General features: G+C 46.3%; 2 protein-coding genes across 4 annotated transcripts in view; one reads left to right on the top strand and one right to left on the bottom strand.

Annotated features, from left to right (window-relative positions):
- Nucleotides 1–1,290: 1,290 nt before the first annotated feature.
- RpS17 (ribosomal protein S17) lies at nucleotides 1,291–6,830 on the bottom strand. Of its 2 annotated transcripts, none has more exons than XM_077659614.1 (5): nucleotides 6,703–6,830; nucleotides 6,303–6,454; nucleotides 5,742–5,847; nucleotides 2,472–2,537; nucleotides 1,291–1,392 (listed from the first exon to the last, which is right to left on the bottom strand). In XM_077659614.1, the coding sequence occupies exons 1-5, from the start codon at nucleotides 6,703–6,705 to the stop codon at nucleotides 1,324–1,326; spliced, it is 396 nt and encodes a 131-aa protein (XP_077515740.1). In that variant the 5' UTR covers nucleotides 6,706–6,830; the 3' UTR covers nucleotides 1,291–1,323. The 2 variants fall into 2 exon arrangements, with proteins under 2 accessions (XP_077515740.1, XP_077515741.1); XM_077659615.1 differs by lacking the exon at nucleotides 6,703–6,830 and adding an exon at nucleotides 6,546–6,568.
- A 145-nt stretch (nucleotides 6,831–6,975) lies between these two features.
- LOC144125866 (uncharacterized) overlaps nucleotides 6,976–26,068 on the top strand; it is a 43,864-nt gene continuing 24,771 nt past the window's right edge. The window contains exon 1 of one of the 2 annotated variants that reach the window (XM_077659613.1): nucleotides 6,976–7,671. In XM_077659613.1, the coding sequence (XP_077515739.1) occupies nucleotides 7,524–7,671 (148 nt within the window). In that variant the 5' untranslated portion in view covers nucleotides 6,976–7,523. The remainder of the gene's footprint in view (nucleotides 7,672–26,068) is intronic. The other variant, XM_077659612.1, reaches the window with a different exon arrangement.

The raw sequence follows: 26,068 nt of genomic DNA, 5'->3' as shown, positions 1-26,068 counted from the left end.
GTCTGACATCGCACAGCACACGGGCGCCTTTTGCGTTTCGCCTCCATCGAAACGCGGCCGCTGCGGTCATTCATTCATCGTTTGTTCGAAACACAATTTTGGTTTCCTGGTTATTACTTTTTTTAACGCTTCTACTTGGTATTTTGAACAACGGTTTTTTGTACCTGAGTGAGGGGACTGTAAGGAATATGGTGCAATTATCAACCCAAAGAATTAAAAAAAACCCCCGGAGTTGGCCAAAGTCACCATGTGTGCTGCTGCAATATCTTGCAGCTTGCCTCTGTAGAACAATTCCACAACTTTGACCTGTAACTCAAACACATATTAATACATTAAAAGTGTAGGCCTTCTCATAACCTAGTACCACTTAGGGTTTTTTTTGATCAACAACAGGGGCAAAGGGAAATTGTAGAAATGTTTGAGCACCAGCTCTGCAAATGTAATGCACAAACAACCCACACGTTGGCTTACCTTAGTGCAGAACCATGGAGAAATTCCCTTACCCAACAGAGCAAACGCATGCAACTTCTAAATGTGAAGCTTGCACAGATAAAACAGCCTCATTCACATGCATTCACGTGCCATTCTCTTGCTAACATGCACAAGTTGAAGCTGCTTTCTAGCTTTACACATATATTTAGTTTGTGAGCAACTTGCAAAAATGTCACTCATACAAGTTTGCTTTATTCAGGATGAACTCCTTCCACCTTCATGCTAAGCTGATTCGAGAGCATGCACTAGCACAGAATGTAACTATGCGGTTGACAATCACATAGTTTTTGGACCTCCCTGTTGTAGTTCCAAATAAGTTTTTGAAAACAACAAAGAACACGGTAGCAAAAAAGCGAAAACCAGGAACTGGGTTTCAATGAAAGCATGTCATCACGGATACTGTCGCAGAACCTCTTGTCGGCCTGCAACATTTTTGCTTTTTAGTACAGCACTACTACTGCTATCATTTGTCTGAGATGACCAAAACCAAGCTCTATTTGTTCCTTCAGCAAACAGAGCAAATTTCGACGGCTGTACAGCTTGTAACACATGCAAGGTTGCCAGTTGAAATCACCCCGACTGATGCCACTAAACAGAAAAATTTGAAATCCCTTTGCGTTGGAACTAACCACTTCCTGGCTGCGAAATTTGGCACAAAGGTAAAAAAAAAAAGACTTCCGAGAACCTACCAGAAGTTGCAGCAAATTGTGTGGAGGAAAAAAAAAAGAGCCCCCCTGAGTGGCTGTTCAAGCTCACACAAGTGATGCTATTCCCAGTGCTTGAGAAACAAGACCAGTATAGTGTTTTTACATATTTATTCTCACAAACAGCTCAGTTGCGCTGCCCACCACGGAAAGGTCCCAGAGGTGTTGTCTGCAGGCCAGAGATGCCAGCCATGTCCTGCAAGCAAACATTTAGGAACCTATATGATAGAGCTCACTGCGCCACATAATTCAGAGCGGCAAGAGAACCCACAAAATTAATCCCAGCGTTGCATTGATAGCTGCAGTGGTGTTTACGACTACATTGTATGGGCACTGTTATACAAGAGCAGGCTGTTCAATATGAAACTCTCTAGCTTCATATGACCATTTGAAGCTGAACTATTTTCTGGCAAAATGGCTGAAGTAGACGAAAATAAATTTTTGCCTTGCCCTCTATCTTGCCATTCCTAAACTCTAATTGAATGCACTGTGTTTTCCAAATAGCACTCTCATTTATACATCTTTTCATGCTTCCTTACAAATGATAACTTTAGAAACAGCACTAAACACCATGTGTTAAGAAGGGTTCCCAGGAAAATGGTGCATGGTGTCGAGTGTGTCTTGTTAGCATCAATCTGCCTTATCAGTCCACTGCTGCTTAGCAAGTTTCCATGGAGACACTCCTCTGAATCCAAGTGTGTACAAGTACACAATAACAATGACGCTTCTATTTCATTGTCAATGCACAGAGCCCATGACACATGTGGGCCTTTCCAACTAATCCACACCGAATACGTTTTTCGCTTCTTCAATTTTCACTGATTCACTTGAACAAAGCCTTCCATGATATTTCACTAAACATATTTCATAAATATAAGGAACCCATTTCATGAAATGGCTCGAAAGGACACTGAGGACAAACTGAAGTTGGCCTGCATCAGCAGATTACCGCGTTCAATTGATAATGTTGCTGATTCCACTGAAAACAAAGCTTTTGTGAGTTAGAGCAAGCGAACTGCAGTGCTAAAACACAATTCTTTGGGCAGATTCCAGTGGCTAGCCTGCACCACCATTCACTTCAAAATGGTGACCACGGAGTCCTTTTTGGCACCAATATCAAGAGCTTAAGCCAAGTGGTGGGAGAATTGTAGATGCAATTTTCTTGTGCTTCCAAAGTAAATAAAGAGGGACACTACAGACATGAAAAAATTAAATTCACAACCACCTCTGAAATTATAGCCAACATAGAGCTAGAATTATAAAAATATGCCTCACCAAGGCTTTCATCATCTCCATGGTGTCACCGTCCACCTCAATGACATCTTGCTCCAGAGCAGAGACCTGTACAGAACAAGAAGAAAATGTAACTCTGACAATCCGTTTATTCTACACAAAATGCCAAGCTCAGCATGACCACGGTAGAGTTGGCAGTGATTAAATGTGCTAGTGGGGCAGAAGTTCAAAGAGAGGAATAGCACATGGCTGTACGAGCACTGTTGGGGCTTATACGTCTACAATCTTTGCACTTATTGTCGGCTTGAAATGCACTGTAAAAGGATCACAGTATAATACAGCAAAATCTTGTTAATCTAGAGGTTCAAACTGCTTGCACAGTTCCACTGACCAAGCAAGTTTGCCTATGAGATAGGCAAACTGGCTTGTGATTGATCAGGTCACACAGACAGCCTCATTAACAACTGAGGCATAACAGGTGCCTTCTCTCCACATCACGGGTGCCATTAGTTCTTGCAAAAGTCGTACAAACAGCGCTGTCACACGAAACACACTAGCACTGGCAAACCACTCTGAGAAAACAAAAACATGCAAGACAATGGCTATAGTTGGTGACACAAAGGTTATTGCTACTCGGCACTTTCTTGAAAGCCTATTTAGAGCTTTTATTGAGGATGGTCTGTGGCAATTAATGCTCACTTATTCGAAGCCAGCCAGGCATATGCAGTTAATCTGCCTGAGGTAAAGTCGTCCACGGCCGTCCCAAAAAATCCAAAAGCAATGTGGCAGCGCGAGACCACCTCCATCATTCGACGCTGTACGAGAGTAGCACCTTTAAATTATCTGATTTCTTTCCACCCTGCACCATGCCATGTCCTTTTCTTTTCCTTTCCTGCTAGCAAAAGACGAAGACTTCACGTCCTAGCTCGAAAAACTGAAGCACACAGAGTATTCTTAAGTAAAACCTCGGAAATTACACCTCTGTTAATTAGGAAAATTTGATAATGCAGATGTCTCATCCAGTCCTGCCAAATGCATGCACTGTTCTATGGCTTGAAAATCATTAAATCGGACAGGCAGTGGAGCTTGTAATGTGCACAAGCCACCGGAGATTGATGTGGTGACTGTGAGTGAGTGACAACTCTGGCCACCATACCGCAAGTGGAGCTGGTGCTCAACCAATGTGTGAAGGCACCCTACTCATCGCTGCGACCATTAGTCGGAAGGTAAGATGGGATACTTGTTTTGTGCTGTGCTCTGCCATTTTCTTTTTTGCTCTCACTGAATGCATACCACATTCTTAGTGTTACTGCGATGCCGCTATAGTTATAGGTTATGTTGTGCATGTACGCAGTGTATGCTTTTTGTTTTCCGGGCATGCTTTTGTTCGGGGGGTAAATTCTTCCACAACAACAAAACAAAAAGTAGTCTGTTAGAATTTTTCTTGTTTGCTAAACAAGAATCTAATCACAACAAAAAGATTATAAATAAACCCTGAATTCTGATATTAGAATATTTTCTCCTATCCCATGAAATCTGCCTCAACGGGGTTTTATTTGAATCATTGCTAGGTTTTTCATTAAAAAAAAGAAAAAGCAACAGGTTTACTAGCAGGCGCTGTTATGGGTTATCATCAGCTTGTTTAGAGGAAGGCCCTTTGATCACAAACATGCTTCAAGAATGCTCATGCAAGTTGTCCGCATTTCAACTTTCCACTCCTTGAACACACACAGTGATGTGGTATAAGGCAATGCAGCTGGATGACAAATTTTAACAGAACATAAATGCAAGGTACTGCCCCAGATATAAATGCTGCATAAAATGTGTGCACACGTGTCTTGTGTGCACTGAAGTTGGTTTCACAAATGCACCACCATTCAGCTTCGCCACGGCACTCTGGTTGCCACAGGGCCTTGTTTCTTTGTGAATCACTACTGGATTGCCAATTAAATTCAGCGTACATGAAAGATCCGGCCGATCGTCTCAAGTGACAGCCACCTATAACTGCACCAAACGAACGGCACCCAGGATGATCACCTACGCTGTCCATAGCTGTTTATGAGATGAACGAGATGGGCGCAATATTCAATAACTGAAGCAAGGAGAGAGGGCGAGAACAGCGGTGGTCTTGTCAAAGTTTAGAACTACATGGTTGCAACGCCATCCAGAGGGAAGAAATTGGTGGTTCGACCACACACTACTGCACAATGCTGGTCAGCACAGCTGTGTGCCAACTTCGATTCCTGAACTGTGCTATACGCGGTGCTCCTAGATTTGAATTCTTGGGCAACCTGCATACTTTTCTAACAAAGCATACCCTGAATGGGTGCAGGATGACCACTCATACTAACTAGCTCATCATCCAGTGATAGAACTGAACATGACTTCTTGGCAAGCCCGCTTCATCCTCTGGTGGAGTGGTGGACACCCACATGCTGCGCTTTTTCACCATGGATGTTGTGAAATCCAAGCCTAAACCAAATCAATACAGCCACTGAATCTGCAGCTTTTCTCGAAAAGATAATCAAGCACCACAGACAGGGTAGCAAGCGGCCAAGTCACAAGCGGCCGGGTCACCAATGTCTTTCTGTGAATGCCACACAACCATTTAGCTATCAGCTTCAACAATAATATTTTCCACCGTTGTGACTGTTTGCCAACGGCTCAAGGAGCCATAAACAGTGTCACCTGCTACCTTAAACCGTGTTCATCTGTGGTACAGCTTCATGCCACTATTGTGCATAGCAACTACTGGCCAAATCTCCAATGTATACTGGGTCTAAGTAGCCATCAGAATGCGACTCAAAGAAGCCAAGCTTGCATGTCCAGAGTTTGTCTGCTATGTAACCTACAAGCATGGCGACTAATGTTGTACAGTGCCACAATACGGCCAAGTGGAAGTGCACACCGCCTATGAAATTTCCCCAGACATCACAATCAACGCACATCTTTGTTGCTAAACTGAGATTCGGCCAGTGTGTGCCACTGAGTATAGTGCATATACTTTCTTGTTTCGGTACAAAGTTTGGAGTCTGCATCACCCGCTTTACTAAGCACTGTTTGTCTCTAATAAAACATTACTTGATTCCATTTATTTTCACGTCCTTTGTAGGCACAGGAACACAGGACAGGAGTCGAACCAGATTTGTTGCTATAAAGCTTCACTGCAAAGCAACTGCTCGCTTTACCCACAATGAGTACAAAAATCTCAATTTTTAACAGCGAAATTATGTCACCAGCAGAGTACAATAAAGATGTTTGTGTACCCCCCACAAATGTCAAGGAATAAGTAAGCAAACAAAAAGCACGAACCTCGGGCACATAGTTGTCCCTTCGCTCTCTCTCTTCTTCCTGCAGCTTGATGGAGATGCCACGCACAGGTCCACGCTGGATGCGCTTCATGAGGTGGGTTACGAACCTGCGATCATGAAAAAGAAAACAAAATTCAGCACAAGTCGCAGCTGGCAACTTTGCCGCGCAAGCATGAAATCAGCATCACCATCACCTCCCCTCAACTCTTTAGTAGTTTTATCAAACAGCTCCTGCGGAGTCGACGGACATCGGAATAAAAGTGGAAGTCGCGTTGTCTCTACCACAAGCAGTGGCTCGCGAGTTTCTAAAACGCACATGTGCTATGAATCCCAACACCGGCCAGAATCCTCGTTGAGGAATATAAAAGCGGCACAAAAGCAAAGCAATAAGCCTCCAAGTTCATGCCGGCAGTAACAAACCGCCGCTACAATGAACGTGCACCAGCGACGTCAGTCTGGCAGGTTTACTCTATCGACTCGATTTCACAACAGCTAGCCGTGCAAGTACACAAGTAGACTGCTTTCTACGATTACAATGTAGTAAAGCTAAGAATACACTCACCCGGCGATCTTGTTTTTTAACTTTTTGCTGGGAATCTGGGCGATCTCCTCGCAGATCCGCTTGTTGGTGTGGAAGTCGAGGGTGAGTTTTGTGTAGTATTTCTCGATGATCAGGCGGGACGCCTTTTTCACCGTCTTCGTCCTAACACGACCCTGTAAAATAATTTGAAGTCACTCAATGCCGATTTGCGAAACATCATTTGAGGCCACAGCAAAGCTGCGAGAGCGGCTGCCGAAGGCTCACCATGCCTTGCGATATAAACGTGTAATAAACACAGCTAAAAATGAACTGTTCAAAAGACGGAAAGTGTCTAGACGCAGCCTGATAATGCTGTAGACATGCAGTTTATTAATTGTTACGATTAAAGAGGATTACGAAAAAGCGATCACCAAGTACACACCATTCTGTAAGGCGCCGAGTGGGGAAAGGAACAATGTTGCTTGCTTCTGTCGCTTCTGTAGCCGAAAACAAACCCATCGGCAGTGCGGCAGTGTCCAGCTTGAGAGCAAGGACATTTCTCTAGCACAAGCCTTGAGAGTTATAAATTATAAAATAAAATATTTATTATGATAATTTTGCAGTAATTATTCTTACCTTTCTTATTTAACGAGGTTATCATTTATAGGCTATTTTGACCATGCAGCCACAGGCCGGCGCGCCGCCACCCGGCTGCGCTTGAAAGTAGTTTTACTGCTTTGAAAATGGTGGCAATGTTTTCGTCGCAAATTGGAAGCACGACAACAAACTCCAATATTTTGTTTATCCTTTACTTGTGCTCAGAGTGAAGCGAGATCTTTCTAATCAGCCCTTGCTTCGACGGCTCGGAGCATCGGCTGAAGTGGTGACGCGACGAACGGAACCAAGCGCCCGCAACTCCAATCGTAGGATGTTCGACTGAAGCTGGGGCTCCGTAGCCCCGCGTTTGCGCTTAGGCTTAGCAGATGCTGAGTGGTCTGTGCACGGATCTCGTAAAAGCATCGTCGTAGTAACCGGTGACCGCAACGACAACGCTGAAGTGTGAAGCTCGTGGTGCAAAGTATCAACCGTTGATCGGTGCGCGGTCACGGACGCTTGTGTGTGCAGCAGTGGCTCGTTTCCCGCTTCCGAGGTGCAAGTGGCTCAGAACTGTAGTTCACACTGGATTTGAGGAGTGTTGTGATGCCTTGATGCTGTTTCTTTCCCGCGTCGACGCAGACAAAAGAGCACAACACAGCAAGCACCATGTCGATAAATGAAGCAAACCTTGTGAAGAAGCTGACCTCAGTCACCAACACTCAGGACAGCGTGCAGACGCTTTCGCTATGGATCATTCATCACCGAGCGCATCACAGAAAGATTGTGGAGATCTGGACGAAAGTGCTGAAGAAATGTAAGTTTTGCGATATTCTTTTATCTTCGCTGAGCTGTCGCGCACTTTTTTCGAACGACTGTTTTCAGCTATGTTGACTGTGGTTTGAGAGGCGAGATTAAGAACGCAGGCCGGCGCTCTGCGCCTAGATGAAACGCGCGAACACGGCGTGGTCGTAAGGCGAAAGAAATTGCGGTTCAGCGATGTTCCCGGAAAAGATAAAATTGGTTTTGCTGAGTTGGGAAGGCCAGTGACAGTTCTGTGCGCTCGGTGCAATGTTAGAGCCCCGCCTCATTCGAATAGTCGCCTGATCAGCTACTGTATATTCACGCGTCTCTGCCATTTATACCGCTTCGTGCAAATGGGATTCGGTTGCATGAACAGCTGGATGTCTGTAGGAAACGCAGAGGAGGAGGCACGCTAGAAAGTATTGCCGCACCACGAATAAGAGGCCACTTCTCCGATTTGGAACTTGGCTTCGCGGTTTCGGACTACCGCGCATTCGGCTTTGGCGGGGCGAAGAACTGAAAGAAATGTGAGATTATTTTGACGCATCATATTGAATGAAGAGAAATTAGCGTCGGCCGTAGCGTTCACGTGAGCTCTAATTAATGGGGTAAGTTATCCACTAAGCGCAGAAATGAAAATGTGCACTCAATGAAAATTTGTTGTTGGGGAAAGGAAATGGCGCAGTAACTGTATCATATATCTCCGCGGACACCTGAACCGCGCCGTAAGAAAGAGGTGCCCTAGTGGAGGGGATCTTTAACGTGCACAGCGCAGTGATATATGTTTCAGATTTTTAATGAACTAGTGTCACAAGGCGTCTTGTTGCGCTCGCAGAAGCCTTTTCCTGCTGGCGACATCAGGCGCATTTTCAATTGCACCGTTAAAAAATTGGAGGATGCTTAAGCTTCGTCTTTAAGAGCGGGACGCGACAGCGTGTTGCAGCGTTGCCAAGGGGTCCACGGAACGCCATCGGCCGTTGGGCGCGACGTAGTGGTGTTTAATGTAAAATAAAAACAAAAAGGAAGGTAAAAGATTTTTGCTAACCCCGGCATCTGCCATCACTACGGCGGCAGCACCTGAGCTGGGGCAGCGGAAATAAAGGATAGCAGGCAGGTTGAAGTGGAATGAAAGAGGTGAAAGGACAGTAAGAAAGGATAGAACGGGACGTCTTGCCCGTTGGACAATTTAGGGAAATGAAATGACGCCTGTCTCACATATCTCAGTGGAGACCTGAACCGCGCCGTAAGGGAAGGAATAATTCCGACGTGCGGTGCCGACTACTACTACTACTACTACCGACGGCTTTTCGACCGAATGATCTGCATACGCTGTCGCGTAATATAAGCCTGGATTTTCCGCAGGGACCTCGTGATTGGCCTTGCTGTATGCATACAAATCGGGCTCTTACACAAGGAATTTTCGTCCCTGATGATGACATCATGCGACTTGTGTCCTATGCAGTGTCCTGATTTTCCTTAATGGTAGAATACGACCGAACTGCCAGGAAATCTTTGGAAAAAATGCATTTGTTTTTATTTCATGTATATATGTTCACGGTAATAAGATTATCAATAGCAAGGAATAAGTACAAAAGGCGTACGATCAGTGAGAGCCGGACCTTCGAGCTCGGTGTTCCCACCCAGTATGTGCCTTCATTGATTTCGGTGACTTGGCTTCTTTGGCCTGCTAAACTGCGCGCTGATGTCCGCGAGCTCGACAGCAATCTGTAGCTGAGCTCATAACCTCTCGACGCCTTTTTTCTTCACTGACGAATCTTGGAATGGGCTGGCAGACCCTTGCGAACGGTGTCCGTAGGATTGAGCAGCTGCAAACGCATGGGAGTGCTGCAGTCCACCACCGACTCAACATTCCCGTCGAAATAAGCACGGCGGCAAACAAAAGACCCACGTGCCTTCCGCGGCGAGACTGGGATTATTTTAGGGCGTAGGCTGCGACGTTGGTGTTTTCTGTTTTGCTACAGTGCGAACCGTAATCTTAGCGCGTCAGCAACACCTTATGCTGCTCCCCTCCCGTGGTGACACGCTTGGCGCGTCGTCTTACCACTTCGCTAAACGGTGCCACTGTTTCTTTATTTTCTTTAACTACTGTAATTGATGGCTCTTTTCCTCAAGCTTGCTTTGGGCGAGGTAGAAACATTAGTTCCTTCCGCGCCGCGTGTTATGTCACGGGCATGCCGGTCGCATGGATGCCTATGCCTGCGTGCGTTTAGAAAGCGTTTAAGTCGATTGCATATCGATGGCGATGGCAGCAGTGTTATCCGTAATTTGTCGCCATAATTCGCTCCAAAGCTGCGCAGCCGTGTTATAGTGAGCCACCATAGCCTTGTTATCTAGGAAGGTCAGACCCCGCCGTGATCACGTGTGCGCATGCGCGCTGTCGAGAGCGCCCTCTCCCCGCCCTACTTGGATAGCGTTCTCACTGGCGAGCAGGTGCATTCTTGCGTTCTACTTAAATAATAACAATAGGTTTTGGGGGAAAGTAAATGGCGCAGTATCTGTCTCATATATCGTTGGACACCTGAACCGCGCCGTATGGGAAGGGATAAAGGAGGGAGTGAAAGAATAAAGGAAGAGATAGGTGCCGTAGTGGAGGGCTCCGGAATAATTTCGACCACCTGGGGATCTTTAACGTGCACTGACATCGCACAGCACACGGGCGCCTTAGCGTTTTTCCTCCATAAAAACGCAGCCGCCGCGGTTGTACTTAAACCCAGCCCTTAATTTCATCCTAGCAGGCGACTCGCGCGTCTTCGACTACGCCATACTTCGACTCTTACGCTGTTTACATCGGAAGAACTCCGTAATGCAATAATCTCTCGCTTTATACGTTTGTATTTTTTTTAATGCATTAATAAACTTTCAACTTTCAAATAGGAGTGGGGAGGGAGACAGCAAAGAAAACAAAGTTTGTGCCTTGGATTGAACAGTCCACAATGGTTAGCATCCTGCTGCTTGCAGCTGCATAGAAGACGGTCAGTTGGATCGTCGTTGCGGAACTAGTGCAGGGACAAGGGACGTACTTAACTGCAGTGAAGCTCCGCCCACATTCAGGACCACCGCACAGAGTTCCTCCACGACAAAAAAGTAGTCCGTTGTTAAAACTTGTCTTGTCACCTAGACAAGAAGCTAACCGCGGGAAAAAAAAAGTTATAAGCGCTAGAATTTCGATATCTCGCTCGGTTAATAAAGTCAAATATTAAAAAGCCGATTTCGTTCACATTTGTGATTGGCTAGCGGAGTAATACAGTACGCCGCGGACCGTGGTCCAGTGTTAACTGCTGCTTTTTTTTTTTTTTAAGTTGTATCCTACTATAGAACTCTCGCAAACCCTTCCTTCGTACGGTCAGGGTGATGTGCTGCCGTGTAGCGGTTATTTTTAGCCCTTGGGAGCAGATATGCACCCGCGTTTGCCCACTAACTGATCGCTTTGCCGCCGTGTTTGTTGTTAGACTTATAATAAACTGCATATCTCCAACCAAAAATGTTAACTTTAACCCAACGTTTCGAAGCCGACTCGGCTCCTTCATCAGGGGTGACTGAGGGAAGTGGCTAGCGTCTTTTAAGTATGGAGGAGAGGGGGTGAAAAGAACGACAGCTGTGTCGCGCAAGACGCGGGGGAGGGGTTTAGGCTGTTAGTCACGCTGGCGCACTGCAGGGAGGTGCTGAATGGCGACTTTTTTTCGTTGCGTTGCGAACGTTGAGAGTACGAACTGCGCAAAAAGCCGCGCACTTAATTGTCCTCTTTACTGGGCACGTCACTGGCGTTGTGCTTTGCGTCCAATGGCGTCACACGCAAGCTTTCGCATTGGAGTAGCTCGAACATAAGCGCTATGCATCTGGCGCATGACGTTCTAATTTCTTTAGGGCCATGCTCGTGTTACTGCACTTTGCACGGTGGCAAGAAGCGGAATACTCGGGCCTAGTCACGTCGTTTGAGGGACGTTTACTGCAACGGCAGAACGTTTCTGACACTTTCAAGTAAGGTACGGATCTTGAGCGAGACGACGATGTGCGGCGCACTTTGCTATAGGCAGCTTGCATCGACTTCAAAATGACTGCCATGCTTGACACGAGAAGCACGGAGAAAGAACGCGCGTTTTTCTAACCTGCTCACCTGGTGCCGTGAAAGAGATGTGTGGCACTCCATCGCGGTGTCCGTTATGTCACATATATGAGCGTTCGCGACAGTAACGCGTCTGCGAGCGTTTCAATCAGTCGTGTTTCGAGATTGCGAGGCTGTCAGTGCTAGGTGCCGTAATTGTTGGGTCTGAAGCAATCTCATTGGCTACAGTCGGATGCAACTCAAGAACGAAGGGTTATCCACCCAGTGGCAGGGACCGTTCTCATGACTTTGTTGTTAGTGCCCCTGCACCTTGTAACATGACTGATTCCATGGGGCTTGGCAGGTGCTAGGGGATTAACCGCGGCTTCCTGACAGTGTCGACCGACACCGTTGGCTGGAGGGCCTCCTTTGAGGGGCATTAGCAACTCCGTTCTTGAGTTGCATTCGGTGTTTTGTTGTGTGGTTTCGCTGGTGTGCTTGGGTTGCGCAAGTCGCGAAGGCACAGACGTCGCTGCAAGGGGAAAAAGTGCGAATTTTCCTTAGTCCAAAGCAGACAGACCCCCCGGACCGCTGTCGCAGAGAGGCGGTGAGAATTGGCGGGAAACGCGAATGCCTGTAGTAAGCATGGCCGGCTGTTCTGGCCTGGGCCGGTTCCGTCAATTCTCGTCGACTGTCGGTGGCAGCGCTTGGCGATGCGCGGCGGCCGCGCGCTCTAGTGTTTTCTCTCATATTGCTTCTACATGTACAATGTTCTCGATACTCCCCCCCCCCCCCCCCCCCCCCCGTCTTTTTTCCCACCACCGTGTTTCCTTTTCAAGGAAGCCCGTAAATGCGCTATCATCCCCTCTCGTGTTAGGAAACCGACCAGCGGTGGCACTTGATATTGATCGACGCAGCAGAACCGACCCCAGCAGAACTTACGCCACTTATGGTATCGAGCGATTGAAACAAACCAGGGAGAGTGGGTCTAGAAATCTGCTTCGCGGGACTTCTGTCGTCTTTGTAGAGGCGAACATAAACTAAAACTGGATATCCAGCCGCCGCGGTGGCTCAGCGGTTATGATGCTCAGCTGCTGACCCGAACGACGCGGGTTCGATCCCGCGTATTGCGGTGGGTCGAAATGCTAGAATGGCGATAACTGTGCCTAGTAGGTTGTTCGTGCGAAATGCTATAGAGGCCGGTGTACTGTGCGATGTCAGTGCAGGTTAAAGAGTCTCGGATGGTCGAAATTATCCGCAGCCCTCCACTACGGCGTCCCTCATAGCCTGAGTCGCTTTGGAAGTTGAACTCCATAGAACCAACCCATCAAGCCGGACATCAGTCCGTCGTTGGACCGCTGAATTGCCGTTACTAGTAGCACAAACTAAGCGCACTACGACAGCGGGCTGCGCGCGCAAAAAAAAAACCACGCCTAGCTGACGAGATTAATAAGGTCAGCGTTTTCGGTGTCGTCGCCGTAGATGCGCGTGAAGAACTTCCGCCCTCGTGGCGGGAGCGGCGCGGAGTGAAGCTGCCGGATTTGGACCGCGCGAGCGTTGGCTGTTGAACACTGCTGAACCATTCTCAGTCGAGGCAGCTGCATCGCGTGTCAAGAGCGGTGCTGTAGGATGCGAGGCCGGAGTGCAGGTGGCGAATAGCTGGTCAGTGCTGTCGGATCGCTTTGAAAGATATTGATCGCGATCGGTGTTTCACTGCTAACTGCTCAACACCAGGATACGCTTAACCGTACCATAGCCTTTTTTGAAGGACTGTAATCGCGCTCATTGGCACGAAAGCTGGCACATACCACGGGAGCAGAAAAAAAAAGAACGAAGAAAAACTGTGCCTCTGAGCGAAGTAGGGCCGATGGCTGTGTCGCCTTCGTCGGGCGGACCCATTTCCTGCCGTCGCGCCCTTGACTCCGGGTCGTGTGGGTCTTCACTTCTCTCCCCTTCGGGCAGCGGCATATATGCTTTGCAGTTTCGGCCGCTCGGGCACTCCCAGCTTTGCAGAAAGCGCTCTTCGTGCGTCGCCATATTGCTTGCTCCACTCTTTCGTGCCAGTGTGAAAAGCACGAAGCACTTGCACATGTTCTCTGCACGCGCTTTTTGACGCCTCAGTGTAAACGTGTCGGAGAAATCTGATGCTTCTCATCCCGGAACAGGTTCCGAGTTCGTTTGGTCGCACTAGGTGCGAGGGTTCTGATAAAATGGATAGACAACCGCAATATCGTTGGCCTAACGCTGTCGTGTACGGTTGGTTATCGCATTGTTATCAGCTCTGCTCCTTGCGCTTTTTGTGCACGCTCCAGGGGTGCGCTGCTTGCTCGGGCAGTGGGTGCGGCAGTGATTGGCTTGTTTCAGAGGGCAAGGGTGTTCTTACAAAGGATGTTGCTTTCTGCAGTCGATGGGAGGAATTGAGTTTTACGTACCGAGACAACACTGCCTTGCGCGGATGCGTCGTAGTGGAGGGCTCCGTATTAACTTTTGCAACATGGGGGTTCTTTAAAGGACAAAAGTTATTGCGGGACGATAAAAAGAACGAAAAAGAAAGTGTCCCTGCCCGTTCTTTAAAGGACAAACGTTATTCTGGGACGATAAAAAAGAGCGAAAAAGAAAGTGTTCCTGCCTGTACCACAAAGTATAAATGAGAATGAGCACTACTCCATCTAGTTATTGTTCTCAATAATAAAAAAAATCCTTCTGTCGTCTCTTTCTGGGTATATTAGCGTTTGTCCGCCAGCAAAAAAAAAAAAGGTAGGGTTTTAATAATAATAATAATTGGTTTTTGCGAAAAGGAAATGGCGCAGTATCTCTCATATATCGTTGGACACCTGAACCGCGCCGTAAGGGAAGGGATAAAGGAGGGAGTGAAAGAAGAGGTGCCGTAGTGGAGGGCTCCGGAATAATTTCGACCACCTGGGGATCTTTAACGTGCACTGACATCGCACAGCACACGGGCGTCTTAGCGTTTTTCCTCCATAAAAACGCAGCCTCCGCGGTCGGGTGCGTTTTTACGGAGGAAAAACGCTAAGGCTCCCGTGTGCTGTGCTGTGGGGTGGTTTTAACGTAGTAAAATTGTGTACACGTTCGAAAGCATGTGCTTCGCCTGATTGGCTCATGGTTTTGCTTTGCTGTGCCGGCGGCACTTCTGGCGACGATATTTTAACTTCGGTTAAGCGCGGATCGAGGTTAAGCTGATCTAATCTGTTGGCACCTAAGATGGAAGACAAATGTGCAATGCACAGCGCGAGAGTGTGACCGGTTGCGGCGATAACCTGGTGCTTTCGCGTAGCGGCCTGCAAAGCTTATCTCTTCTTGCCGCCGCGGGTTCGACTTCCAGTCGTAGATATTTTTCTATTTCTTTTTATTTACGTACGTAGGCGACAAGATTCTTGGTCGGTGTTTGTTGAGCGTATGAGTGTTTTCGCACTTAAACTCATTTATGCTTTCGAAAATTTAATTTAAAAATTTCCCCACTCGATCGAAGCTCGTGGCGCCGCTTTTTCGTAGTGAATGGTGGCGTAGCATAGCCTCCGGGATCCGCTTCGAAAATTCGGTTTCGACTCGCGCAGTTTACCTGCGAAATAAGCCGTCGGTTGCGACACCTGTATTAATGCGATGGCATTGAAAGCTTCGTGGAGAGAAATAAACGTGCGTCGGTCATAAAATTCGGTGGTAAGTGACGTCACCATACCGGAAGTGATGCCACTTCCGGTAAAGGCATCAACAGCGTCTAATGCTATCGCGTTGCCTGTACATGAAGCAGTTAGGTGTCCCTGTGATTTTATTTTTTCCGGTCTGTGGTTAAAATGCTGCAGTTAATCGATAGGGTCCAACTTCAGTTTTTTTTTTTTCACTGTTCCTTTAAGTTGCGGCCAAATCTCAGTGCCCGCACATTTTTGCATTTATTCTCCGATTAAATGCGGCCCGGGCCGCGTGGCACGAATGAGAATGGATGTTTAAATAAAAAGCTTATTCCCTCCCCTCTTGTGCTCTTCGGCCACGGCCGTTGTGGCAAGTATGTATGTAACCTTGTTCAACGATTAAGAGGGAGGCGTAAAACTAGTGTGAAGAAAGCCAGTGTAACATTCAAGCCTTGCGCTCGAGCAACGCTCTGCCACCGTTAGTGTGGAACTGAACTCTCATAGTGCACATCTGAACCGCGAGAATGCAGTGGGAGACAAATAATGGAGTTGGAGTGCGCTTGGCACAAGAGACTCGAGTCACGAGCGAAAAGTGTGTCACTCTTGCATTCTGCCGATTGTCACTTGTGGGACCGAAATTTGGAGTCCTAAATGAGGCTTAGGACACCGCAGCGAGCATTGGAAAGGGAAATGGCAGGCGTGACGTTTATGATGGTTTGAAGGAGAAATGAAAAGGAGCATATAAACTTGTGCAGAAACATTTAATGAGTAGAATAGAGAACAGGCGATGTCTTTTTCAGGGACGCAAAGTGGATACGAAGGGTAGAGAATAGGTAGGTGCACTCTAAATACGAATAGAGTAGAAAGGGAGTAAGTTGTCCTCTAGCGCGCTCTCTTTATGGGGCAGGGTATGCTGCCTAAGCTCACTAAAAATACGGAATACTTACAGTTGCGAACGGAAACAAATCCTTTCGTCAGAACATGCGAAGCTCTTGCTGTTCCAAAGATTTTAACCGAGGTTTCAGCCTCCTCTGTTTGTAAACCTCAGCACCTCCGGTGACAGGTTTAAAAGCCTCCTCCCGTTGCTGGGATCAAGTCACTATGCTTTGCACGAGAAAACATTTCGCATATTAAGCGATCGAGATCTACTCCAGAACTTGGTCAGCAGATCCCTAAAAGGGAGTGAGGACAACTTACTCCCTTTTCTACTCCAATATAGGCGTATTCTTGTTTAGAATGTAGTCGAGGGCTGTCAGAAGCACGGGTGCAGTGATCGGGTTGGCCGTGCAGTGGTCAGATAGGAATTAGTCCTGCGCCAGTCTGCCTTTGGGGGCCAACACGAAAATGGTGGGTTGCAGAAATACAGAAGTCGGCTTCCCTGCAAAGCGAAAACACTTCACTATGGCGGCGCAGCTCCTCCTGCGGGCAGAAGTTGGGTGCAGCGCTGGAGATTTCTATTGTAACCCCCCCTGCACCCGCGGTACAATAGTGGAGCGGGCGAGGTTGGTGGTCTCAGCAACCTCAAACTATATTCTGTAACCCCCCCCCCCCCCCCCCCCCCCCGCGTGCAGTTACCCACTCCCCGCAACAGGGGTACAGAGGCCTGTCTCCTTCCCTTTCGTGGCTAGCCTTGTCTGCAGAGCTACAGAAGGCTTGGAATGGCTGTGTTTCATCCCACGTTTGGCGGCCATGGTGAAGGAGTTCTTTCGTGCAGGGAAGCTGACTTACTGATTTCTGCAACCCACCTATTCCACTCGGCTGTTATTCTTCTCGACCCTCGTAATTGGCTCAAGCGACTAAGGTTGGCTGTTGGACGAACTGGTTTAGGTGGATTCATCGTAGAAAAGGTTCGCTCTTCGTCTCCTTCACTGCGCCTTGCGCAGTTTTCAAACACCACTGTCACGTGGGCGATTTCCACCCTGGTCGAGCGTTAGGATCGAACTCGTAGCACAGCGCCCAGGTTACATTCAGATGCAAAACATTAGGTGGTCTGCCTGGTTGCACATAATTGGAAAATTGTGCTGCAATATTTTGATGAAAATTGTTTTTCTTTAATTTTACTTCATTACAGACTGTATTGTTTGAGACTGTATTGTTTGCTACTGCACGTGCGATACAGGCGCACACAGCGCCACTTGGCGTATAGCAGGCCGACTCGTCGATCGGGATTGAGTGGGAAAGTTTACTGAGGACCGGGCTCAATCAGGATCTGGCCCTAGCGACGCCACACCTCGGTGCGGCAGACGTTAAGAGTGAAACAGGATCACGGGAGTAAAGAATCGTTATCCGGGCCGCTTTAGCTGTCAGATCTGGAGAAAGCAGGGCGCCGGATTTTTCGTCTCCACCGTCGTATTTCCTCGCGAAAAGTATCCCGGACAGCTGGCGCCGTTAGAACTGAATTTATTCGCTGCCTGAATTCACAGTTTGGAATCGGCAGGCGCTTACGCATGCAGCTGCGGCAGCGAACAGGTCTCGCAGAGGCCGTGTGGTCGGCAAGCTGTTGTGCCAGGAAGCGCTTTGTTCACTAGACGTTTTCCAGGACTGCGCCGGGATTGCCGAGGTCGTTACGAAGCGTACGTGACTTCTCGGTATGAAGCTCACGTCGGTAGCGGTTTTAGGAAGCGGGCGATGTCGGAGAAAGGAGTTGTCTTGATTCACGTCATGCAACGCAGGAACCTGTAGGGGACGTGTTGTATTTTTCTGAATGGCAGGTTGCTTTGTTATGAGCTCGTTATGGCCTGTTTCATGTTTGTTACCGCAGACGACGACATCAACATTCATCATGCAATAAAAAGCGATCACTTTATCACCTTATTTCTCTGCGAGAATTTTCTGAGACAAAGTGAATTCCAAGCAAGGAAATAACTGCAGCTAACCACCTGCTCGTGGTCTGGAAAGTTGCTTATACTACATTACCGAGTCTTTGAATCTGGATAAGTTTGCGCAGTTCTGCTCAGTAGAGGACGAATTTCTCCTAGCTGATTGGACTGGCAACTTTCCCTTGACTTGAATCGGTCAGTCCTGTCTCGCTGTGTTGCATGGTTTGCCCTCTTAGTGTTAAGCGATTGCGTTGAATGGGTAGTGGTCACTGGTTGGGTTTTGGGATTAGGGGTGAATTTTCCTTCAACAGTGCAATGATTTGACACGGATGCGAATGCTTCCAATCTCGGCGCGTAGTATAGTGCAAATGGCGGTGCCTTACGTGGCGCCTTCTGACCCGTCAGGCTGTTGTTGTTGCAGCTTTTACGCCATGCAGTCTGCGCCTCCGCTCAGTGATTTCGCTCAGTAGAGGACGAATTTCCCTTAGCTGTCAGCAGTGTAGTACTTCGGAATACGATTAAGACGTGCTAACTAGCAGGCTGCTCAACTAATATTGAGTAGTTAACTTTTTAACTATTATTGTTAGGCTCCTTAATAATTATTGGGAGGCATGTAGCCCACTGTAAGTAACATCCATATCAGTTATAAAATTTCGAAAATGCAGTTACCACCCTTGACGCTGTAGCGTTACAAATTTTCCTATTTCGACGAGTTACGTGCACTGAAGAGGTTGCTTTGCCTGTGAGCTTCTCAAAAACGCATGTATTTTGATGCGATGTAGCCAAAATTTGTTGAGCCACAGCGCCAAAAGTGACCGAATTTTTGGAATTCTGAAAACTGGTACGGATATTACTTACGGTGGGCTACACGCCTTTCTGTAATAGTAAAAAGTTAACTATTCATTATTATTTAACCAGCCTTCTAGTTAGCATGCCTTAGCCGTATTGCGATGTACTACACCTCCGACAATGTTATGCCGAAAAAAGCACTCTTCTAACTGAACGCCGGTCTCTCAGAGGTGGGCCTTGTGGCACTTCATCGCAGGCAGCACTTATTGTTGGGTGCTTGGGAATCCGCTGCGTAACTGCTTTCTTTTTAAGCAAGGATGGACGGTTCCTTAGTATGCTAGTCTTTTTTCACTGTCCTCTCTAAGCTTTGCTCGTGTTTAGCGTAACTTCCAATACATAGTCCGCTATCTATACATGTTTAAAACTTTAAATTTCGGGCTTTGCTGACCATACATTAATTCCCTTTTCAATAGTGCACAATACGGTGTGTAACCCAGCGTGATTAAATGTACTGGGTGCGGACTTTACACTGGGCGCGGACAGTATACCTCAAATTACGGCATATTTCGTATATTTCATTTCATGCCTGGCTTTCACCACGTGAGTATTGTAATAGTAGATACGCACTTATCTTGCCAACCACGATGGCTCAGTTACTGTAATGCTGCTAAGGCGAAATGAAATCAAATTCAGCTAGCATCCTTATGTGATTTTTTCGCGGCACAGACAAAACCTTAAAACAGTTTGACAAAACCTTAAAACAGTTTTTGTCTTGATGGGTCCGCGCCCCTTGCAGACATTTATACTCATAAAATCAATGTATTCGTGGCAACCACAGCAGCAGAAGATAGCTAAGCATATTTGTGCAATGCTAGAATCAGATGTATTATACACAGTGCAACAATACAAAGTAAGCATTGCAACAGTAATTTTCAGCTTTGCTTTAAAAAAGTGTGAAATAACAGTCGTGAATAATCTGAAACTGAGCGAGTTTAGCAAGGATGGTGATGTGAAAGATAGTAGTTGTGTCCCATAATTACTGTCACACGTGGCACAAACCACATCTCAGTGTGACAAGTCAATCCTCTTTTTACTCCTGTGAGGTGCCGTCGCAAGATTGTTTCAGTGTATAAGAAATATGCAGGGCAGAGTTCTAGTTTGTTAAGGAGCGGTTCGGTTTGAGCCTCACAGGACAAGTTGGTGATTGCGTGCGCGTACACCGTCCTTCCTTCCTTTTTGAAAAGTAAGTTTAGTAATGTCAGCGAGTTTACTACAAAGCATATCATAGTGTTTATTCTAGGCTAAACGTTCCTCAGAAATGATGCCAAGGCATTTAACTGAGGAGGTGACATCCACTTACGAGTTTCGCGTGTCACTTTGAGGTCAGTAATAATAGCCCTGGGACTCCTTGGTTGGAAAAGAATGGGTTTCCTTTTCCGTGTTGTGATGCTTGTGAAATGGAGTGTAATTATCCAAATAATTTTCTCAGAAATACATCATTTGCTAACATGCTTCAAGAAACTGCCTTTACCAGCGTATTTACCAAAGCAAGGTCAAAGTGTCAGCTGTTAGAGGTGCAGGAGGCTTGCTGAGATATGAATTTGCGCAAAAGCCAGCGCTAACGGCATAACAGCCTAAAATCGTCACTACTTCGCATTCTGTGTAACTATTCCGTGTAGTCTTAACTATTCCTCATTGGCAGATGATAGAGCAGTTTTGAATGAATTTTGCTCTTGGTTTACCACGTAATTTGTGGCCAGTGTTATCGTGCTTAGATGTTGAGAAATCTTCAAAATTAGCTAAATTTAATTATGCTGTAACGATCTGTTTCTTATTAAACATTTGTGGTTTTTACATTTTTGCAATGATGGGACCATTTTTTGATGAAATCCTAGCGGTTCGCGACTTTTGTCCAACATTTTCAATGCCTGGGAATTACGGGGTTAATGAGCTTCTGGTTCCAACCGGGCCGCTGCGGGCGCATCTGGATGGGCAAGAGAAATGCAAAGAAACATACAAGCACTCGTCCGTTGAGACTGCGGTCTGCTTTACAGAAATTGGCTTGGTGGAAACTGACCCGGAACCCTGCACTGGGGCGTGCCTTACAACCCGACCTAACCTTGTCTTGAAAAAAATGCATTCATTTTGAGAACATACCACACCTATAATCTTCCTGCAGTCTTATAGGGAATTGTTTTGTTTGTTTGTTTGCTTTTCTGTTTATAACACGTGAGGAAGCATTTTACAGACATGGACTTGGTCAGTGCGATTTAGGCCACTAGCTTCGGCAGTGACGCACAGGAAATACAAATCCCAGCGCTTTGCTTGCGACGGAGGATATAATGTGAAAGTTTGGTTTTGGTTTTATGGGACTTCATGTCTCAAAGCAACTCAGGCTATAAGGGATGCCGTAGTGAAGGACTCTGGAAATTTTGGCCACGTGGGGTTCTTTAATGTGTACTGACATCGCACAGTACACGGGACTCTAGCATTTTGCCTCCATTGAAATGCGGTTGCTGCGGCCGGGATCAAACCCGCGTCTTTCGGGTCAGCAGCCGAGCGCCGTAACCACTGAGCTACCGTGGCGACTGAGCGAGTTAAACGTAGTTACCGACGCGTGCAAGAGCACTAATTCCAAGCGCCGTAATAAGTACAAGTGTTTGCAGGAATGCATTAGCGGGGAAAGAACTTATTCCGCTCTTTCCAAGTTTCGTGTTTTTAAAATAACACGAGTACAACTGCTGCATTCTCTCTCATCTTCATTTTCCCGACAACTGGTGCTGACTTCATGTGTGCTGTGATGAGGCAGCTTTTTCCTTTTGTTGTCAAGCTGCTTCAAGATATAAAATTTAGAACTGCAGGCGGTGAGGACAATGGCTTGCAAATTTTATATAGCGGTTCAGCTCTTTTCTTTTTAACAATTTTCTAGCTTCAATTTTGTTTGGTTTCCAAAGGTTTACCGGAATTTCAGAAAAGGCTTTGGGTGTGAGTCAGTTATTATGATGATGCAGGATGCAGACTTTGTACCTCCCTTGTATTTTAACCCGTGTTTTGGAACCCTTTCTCTGGGGTTCTACTAGGGCTACGGTTTTCATGTTGATGTCTTTGTAATTAGCTCGTCTCGCGCTTTTCACTGTTGCAGAATTTTAGTTTGACAGCATGGTTCTCTTTTTTTTTTCATGGGGGTGCGGGGCAGTTCATTTCCTGGACGTACAAATTTTTTTTGCTTAATTGGACAAAGATAATTCAGAGGGCGTTTAAGACTGCTTGCGGGCTGTGAAGGCGAAATCATTAGTGTGTCATCGTGAGCGGTCGACCTTGACGAAGGCTGCGCACTGACAAATGAAATGAAGATGCACCTCCGGATGCTGATTCCACAAACACTGAATCCACAAAAGCCCGAGCGAAACACTCGGACACTCGGATCGAGTACCTGTCGTGAGCTAGCTTCCAACCTGGCTAAGAGACGTATGCTGTATCGAACGAGAAATCGTACGACACCACCCAGAACGCTGTACAACAAACGATTGCTCACATTTTGGCACGAATATAGTTGCGAAAACTGCCGTCACATTGAGGTTAGCCAGTGGGGGGTTATATAGACAAATGACATGCATATGACGAAAGTAGAAGGCACTGACCAAACAAGGCTCCCGTGAACAAGGCTCCTGTGGGGGAGCCGAAATGTCATCCCATCCTTTCTTTTGGTCGCCGCCTTCTACGTTCGCAATGTACTATCCTGACCAGACGGGTTTCTGTCAGACCCTAGACTTCAATGACATGCATATGATTGTCTGAAATGTTGGTGCTTGGCTTTCTGTGTGCGTCCTACAGCCGCTTTATGACATCACCTTGTTTTTTTTGTCATCGCTGGGATTTTCTGTACTACTAACATACAAACACATGCTGCCGGCTCTTCGAGTAATGGTTCTTTAAGGCTTTCGCCTTAATAATTAATTTCCTGTGGAACAAACTTCTCTCAATGAATTTTTCATAATACTGCAGTATAGGCTCCCTTATGTGCTTATGAAACGAAGGGCAAAAATAGTGCTGCTAGACTTGTGGGGTTTCCGTGATATTGGGACAACTGTTGCAAACATTGATATTGGTCAAATATTAGGGCAACACCCAAAGTGAGTAAATTTGTAATAATGGCGTAATTACTCATTGACATCCACCCAAGCGCAGCCATAAGGCTATAAAGGAAAGCTATACAGCTTTCTCAGGAACTTTGCAGTTAAAGAAAAGTTTATTTGTAATAAGGGAGTAATTACTCCCTTAGTACAAACATTGATGTTCTGAGATAATTGGCTTTATCGTGAGGAAGAGCTTTATAACAAAACTGCTCCAAACAAAAGCATCTTTGCAATTCGAAAATTTGCTTCATTGTTTTTGCCGCTCAGCTTTCCGGGCCTCTTGTCATCAGATGTGTACCCTCTCCGCAACATACGGTCGGTCGTCAGCGATCAGCCTCACATGACCATTGCACTGTGTAGCAACCCGGAGAATCACTAAACAGCTTGAAAATGTTGTCTTGGGCAATGCTGCCATCCGAAAAGTAAGCACGCTATCCATCCTAGCTATTTTCAGCTTCTGAATACCAACAAGCAAGCACTTTGCAGCACGCTCCCAAATGAAAATTTCCAGTTCTCATTTTGTGGTGTGTCATGGAGGCGTTTTTTTTTTTCCTCAACCAGTGTACAGGCATGGTCATTAACGGTGAGCTCTGAGCTCTTCCTTGTGTGCTGTCAACGGCGAGAGTTTCGAACAATAACTCGAGTCGTCGCTGCCTTAGTCATTCCATCAGCTGCAAAACTCAAGCTTCAGAACCAATAAGAAATCGATATTGCTCATGAAATTGGGCCGTGGCAGAGCACGAGTGAACAGCACGCTTCGGGTGGGTTGGGCAGGGAGTAGAGCTGAATTTGGTTCAGAACACTATAACACTATTATAGGCACCCTTGCCTTGTTGCCGGATGGACGCTTACAGCCACTCTAAACCTGAAGAAAATCGGTATGCTTGTTTTGTTGTTTTTCAACCCCGGAGAACTACACATCGTGCATATGTGTAAAAGGAAGCGTGGTTTCCTCTGGACCACAACCCAGATTTCGAAAAAAAGTCATTCTTTCTTTTAAGGAAATCTTTCGCATGCAGTTGAGATATTGAATCTTAGTTAGGAAAAAGTGGGGTTTTCAAATCGAGAAAAAAAAATTTTGGAGGACGCTTAAGCTTCATCTGACTGAAAGGTGACAGCATGTTACAGTGTTTTCCAAGGGATGCACAGAATGTTGGACTCTATTAGTTGCCCATTGGACAATTTAAGGAAAGGACGCCTGTGTCACTTATCTCGGTGGACACCCCAACCAACCAGGCCATAAAGGAAGGAAAATGAAATGAAAATTCGTTTTAAGGAAAGGAAATGAGGCCTGTCTCACAATTCTGGCTGGACACCCCTCCTTCTGGCTGGCTGGCACCATCCCTTCCCTTAAAGTGTGGTTCAGGTGTTCACCGAAATGGGCCATTTTTCGCTCTTGGCCAATGCTGCTGATGACACTGGCCAGGAGCTCTGTAAAAAATGCTGTCCTTATCGTGTGGCGGGGTAGGATGGAATTCGTGATACTGGAGAGTTTGAGCTGCTGTGCGGCTGAGTGGGGCACGCACCTGCCTCTGTGCATGCGCAGCAGCTAAGCTGAAAAAAATTACTTTCAGCACATTGTTTTTAATGCTACAGTTAACTGCCTGTACGATAGAAGGGATGAACAAAAAAAGTAAAACAGCCACTTCAGGGTTGCGCGTGTGAATCACTTGCTGAGGCGGAAAGAGCTTTGTCATTCCTGCAGTCTAGCGTTAGCACTCCTATAAGCTCACCCGTGGTGTGTGCAAGGATAGAGTGGTAGCGCTGCTTGCATAGAAGCCTATACGTGGCGGCTTATGGTGCGGAGCCAGCGCCATTTTCGAAGGGTGAGGCGAACTGAACAATGACGTCATAACTAACAACAAAATCCCATGATGTCATATCCACATGTTTTTTTATTGGCAACAATCTTCGAACGCCTCTAAGTTCTTTGCAACACACGAGACAAGGGCGAAAGAATGTAAACATGATGAGTGTCGACTACAAACTCCATTTTGTGGTGTGCGTCTTTTTCCTTCACCCTCGCCTCATGTGTAACGCTGAATTGCAAAGTGTTAACATACCAACAGGGCGAGCTATTTGTCTTAGTGCCCCAGAGGTACATTTTTAGATATATTTGTAGCTTCGTGTTTGGGAGCTGTTTCTCTTCACCCAAGGTTGAGACCAGTGCATCGTGACAGCACAAATATTCTATAAAAATCCGTTTAATTGTTGAAATCTACAATCCAACATCAGACTTTTGGACTAGTCAGAAAATCAAACTAGTCCACAAGACAAGTTGCATGTGCAAGAGATTAAGCTATTTGCTTACTGTACAAAAATGGCATAAGAGTGCTGTGAATAGCGCTGCACTTTCTTATAGATATTACGGCTGCCTTTTAGAACATATGGAGGACAGCCACAACCTACGCAGACCAGATGAAACATGCAGTCAAGCGCTCACACATTGAGAAAGCAATAGGAGGTACGGGAAAATTAGCAAATACGAATAGCGACCTTGCAGTCACAGGAAACATTCAAGTAGCCACATGCTCCAGGAGACTACCAAGGAAGATTTCAATAAAACAAGTGGCCTCATTAGACTGCTCTGCCTAAGACTCAAAGAGAAATATCACCTGATGGTCCCAAGATTTTATAAAAGGCCATGCCATTTGACATACTACTCTATTCAGTGATCTATGATAAAAGCAGTATAAAAGGGCAGTATACCATCAACAAAACTCAGTGTGTACAAAACTCCTTTTTAGTTGCAGTTTTCAGTGCTCAGTAACGTGTGCCATAAACGTTCAAGGCAGCATTCACTTTGTGTTTGCAAAGGATAGGGCGATAAATTTCAAAGCATTCCCTAATATTTAGATTGATATAAAGCACACCTATTCTTCAAATCACTGCCAAGTGCCCGTTGATCATAGCGTTTCTTGACCATGGACACGAATAATTCTCATGCATTATTTCT

The sequence above is a fragment of the Amblyomma americanum genome, chromosome 3 (genome assembly GCF_052857255.1).
Source record: "Amblyomma americanum isolate KBUSLIRL-KWMA chromosome 3, ASM5285725v1, whole genome shotgun sequence".
NCBI lineage: Eukaryota > Metazoa > Arthropoda > Arachnida > Ixodida > Ixodidae > Amblyomma > Amblyomma americanum.
The sequence above is the reverse complement of the archived record's forward strand: the minus strand, read 5'-3'. Positions and strand labels throughout refer to the sequence as shown.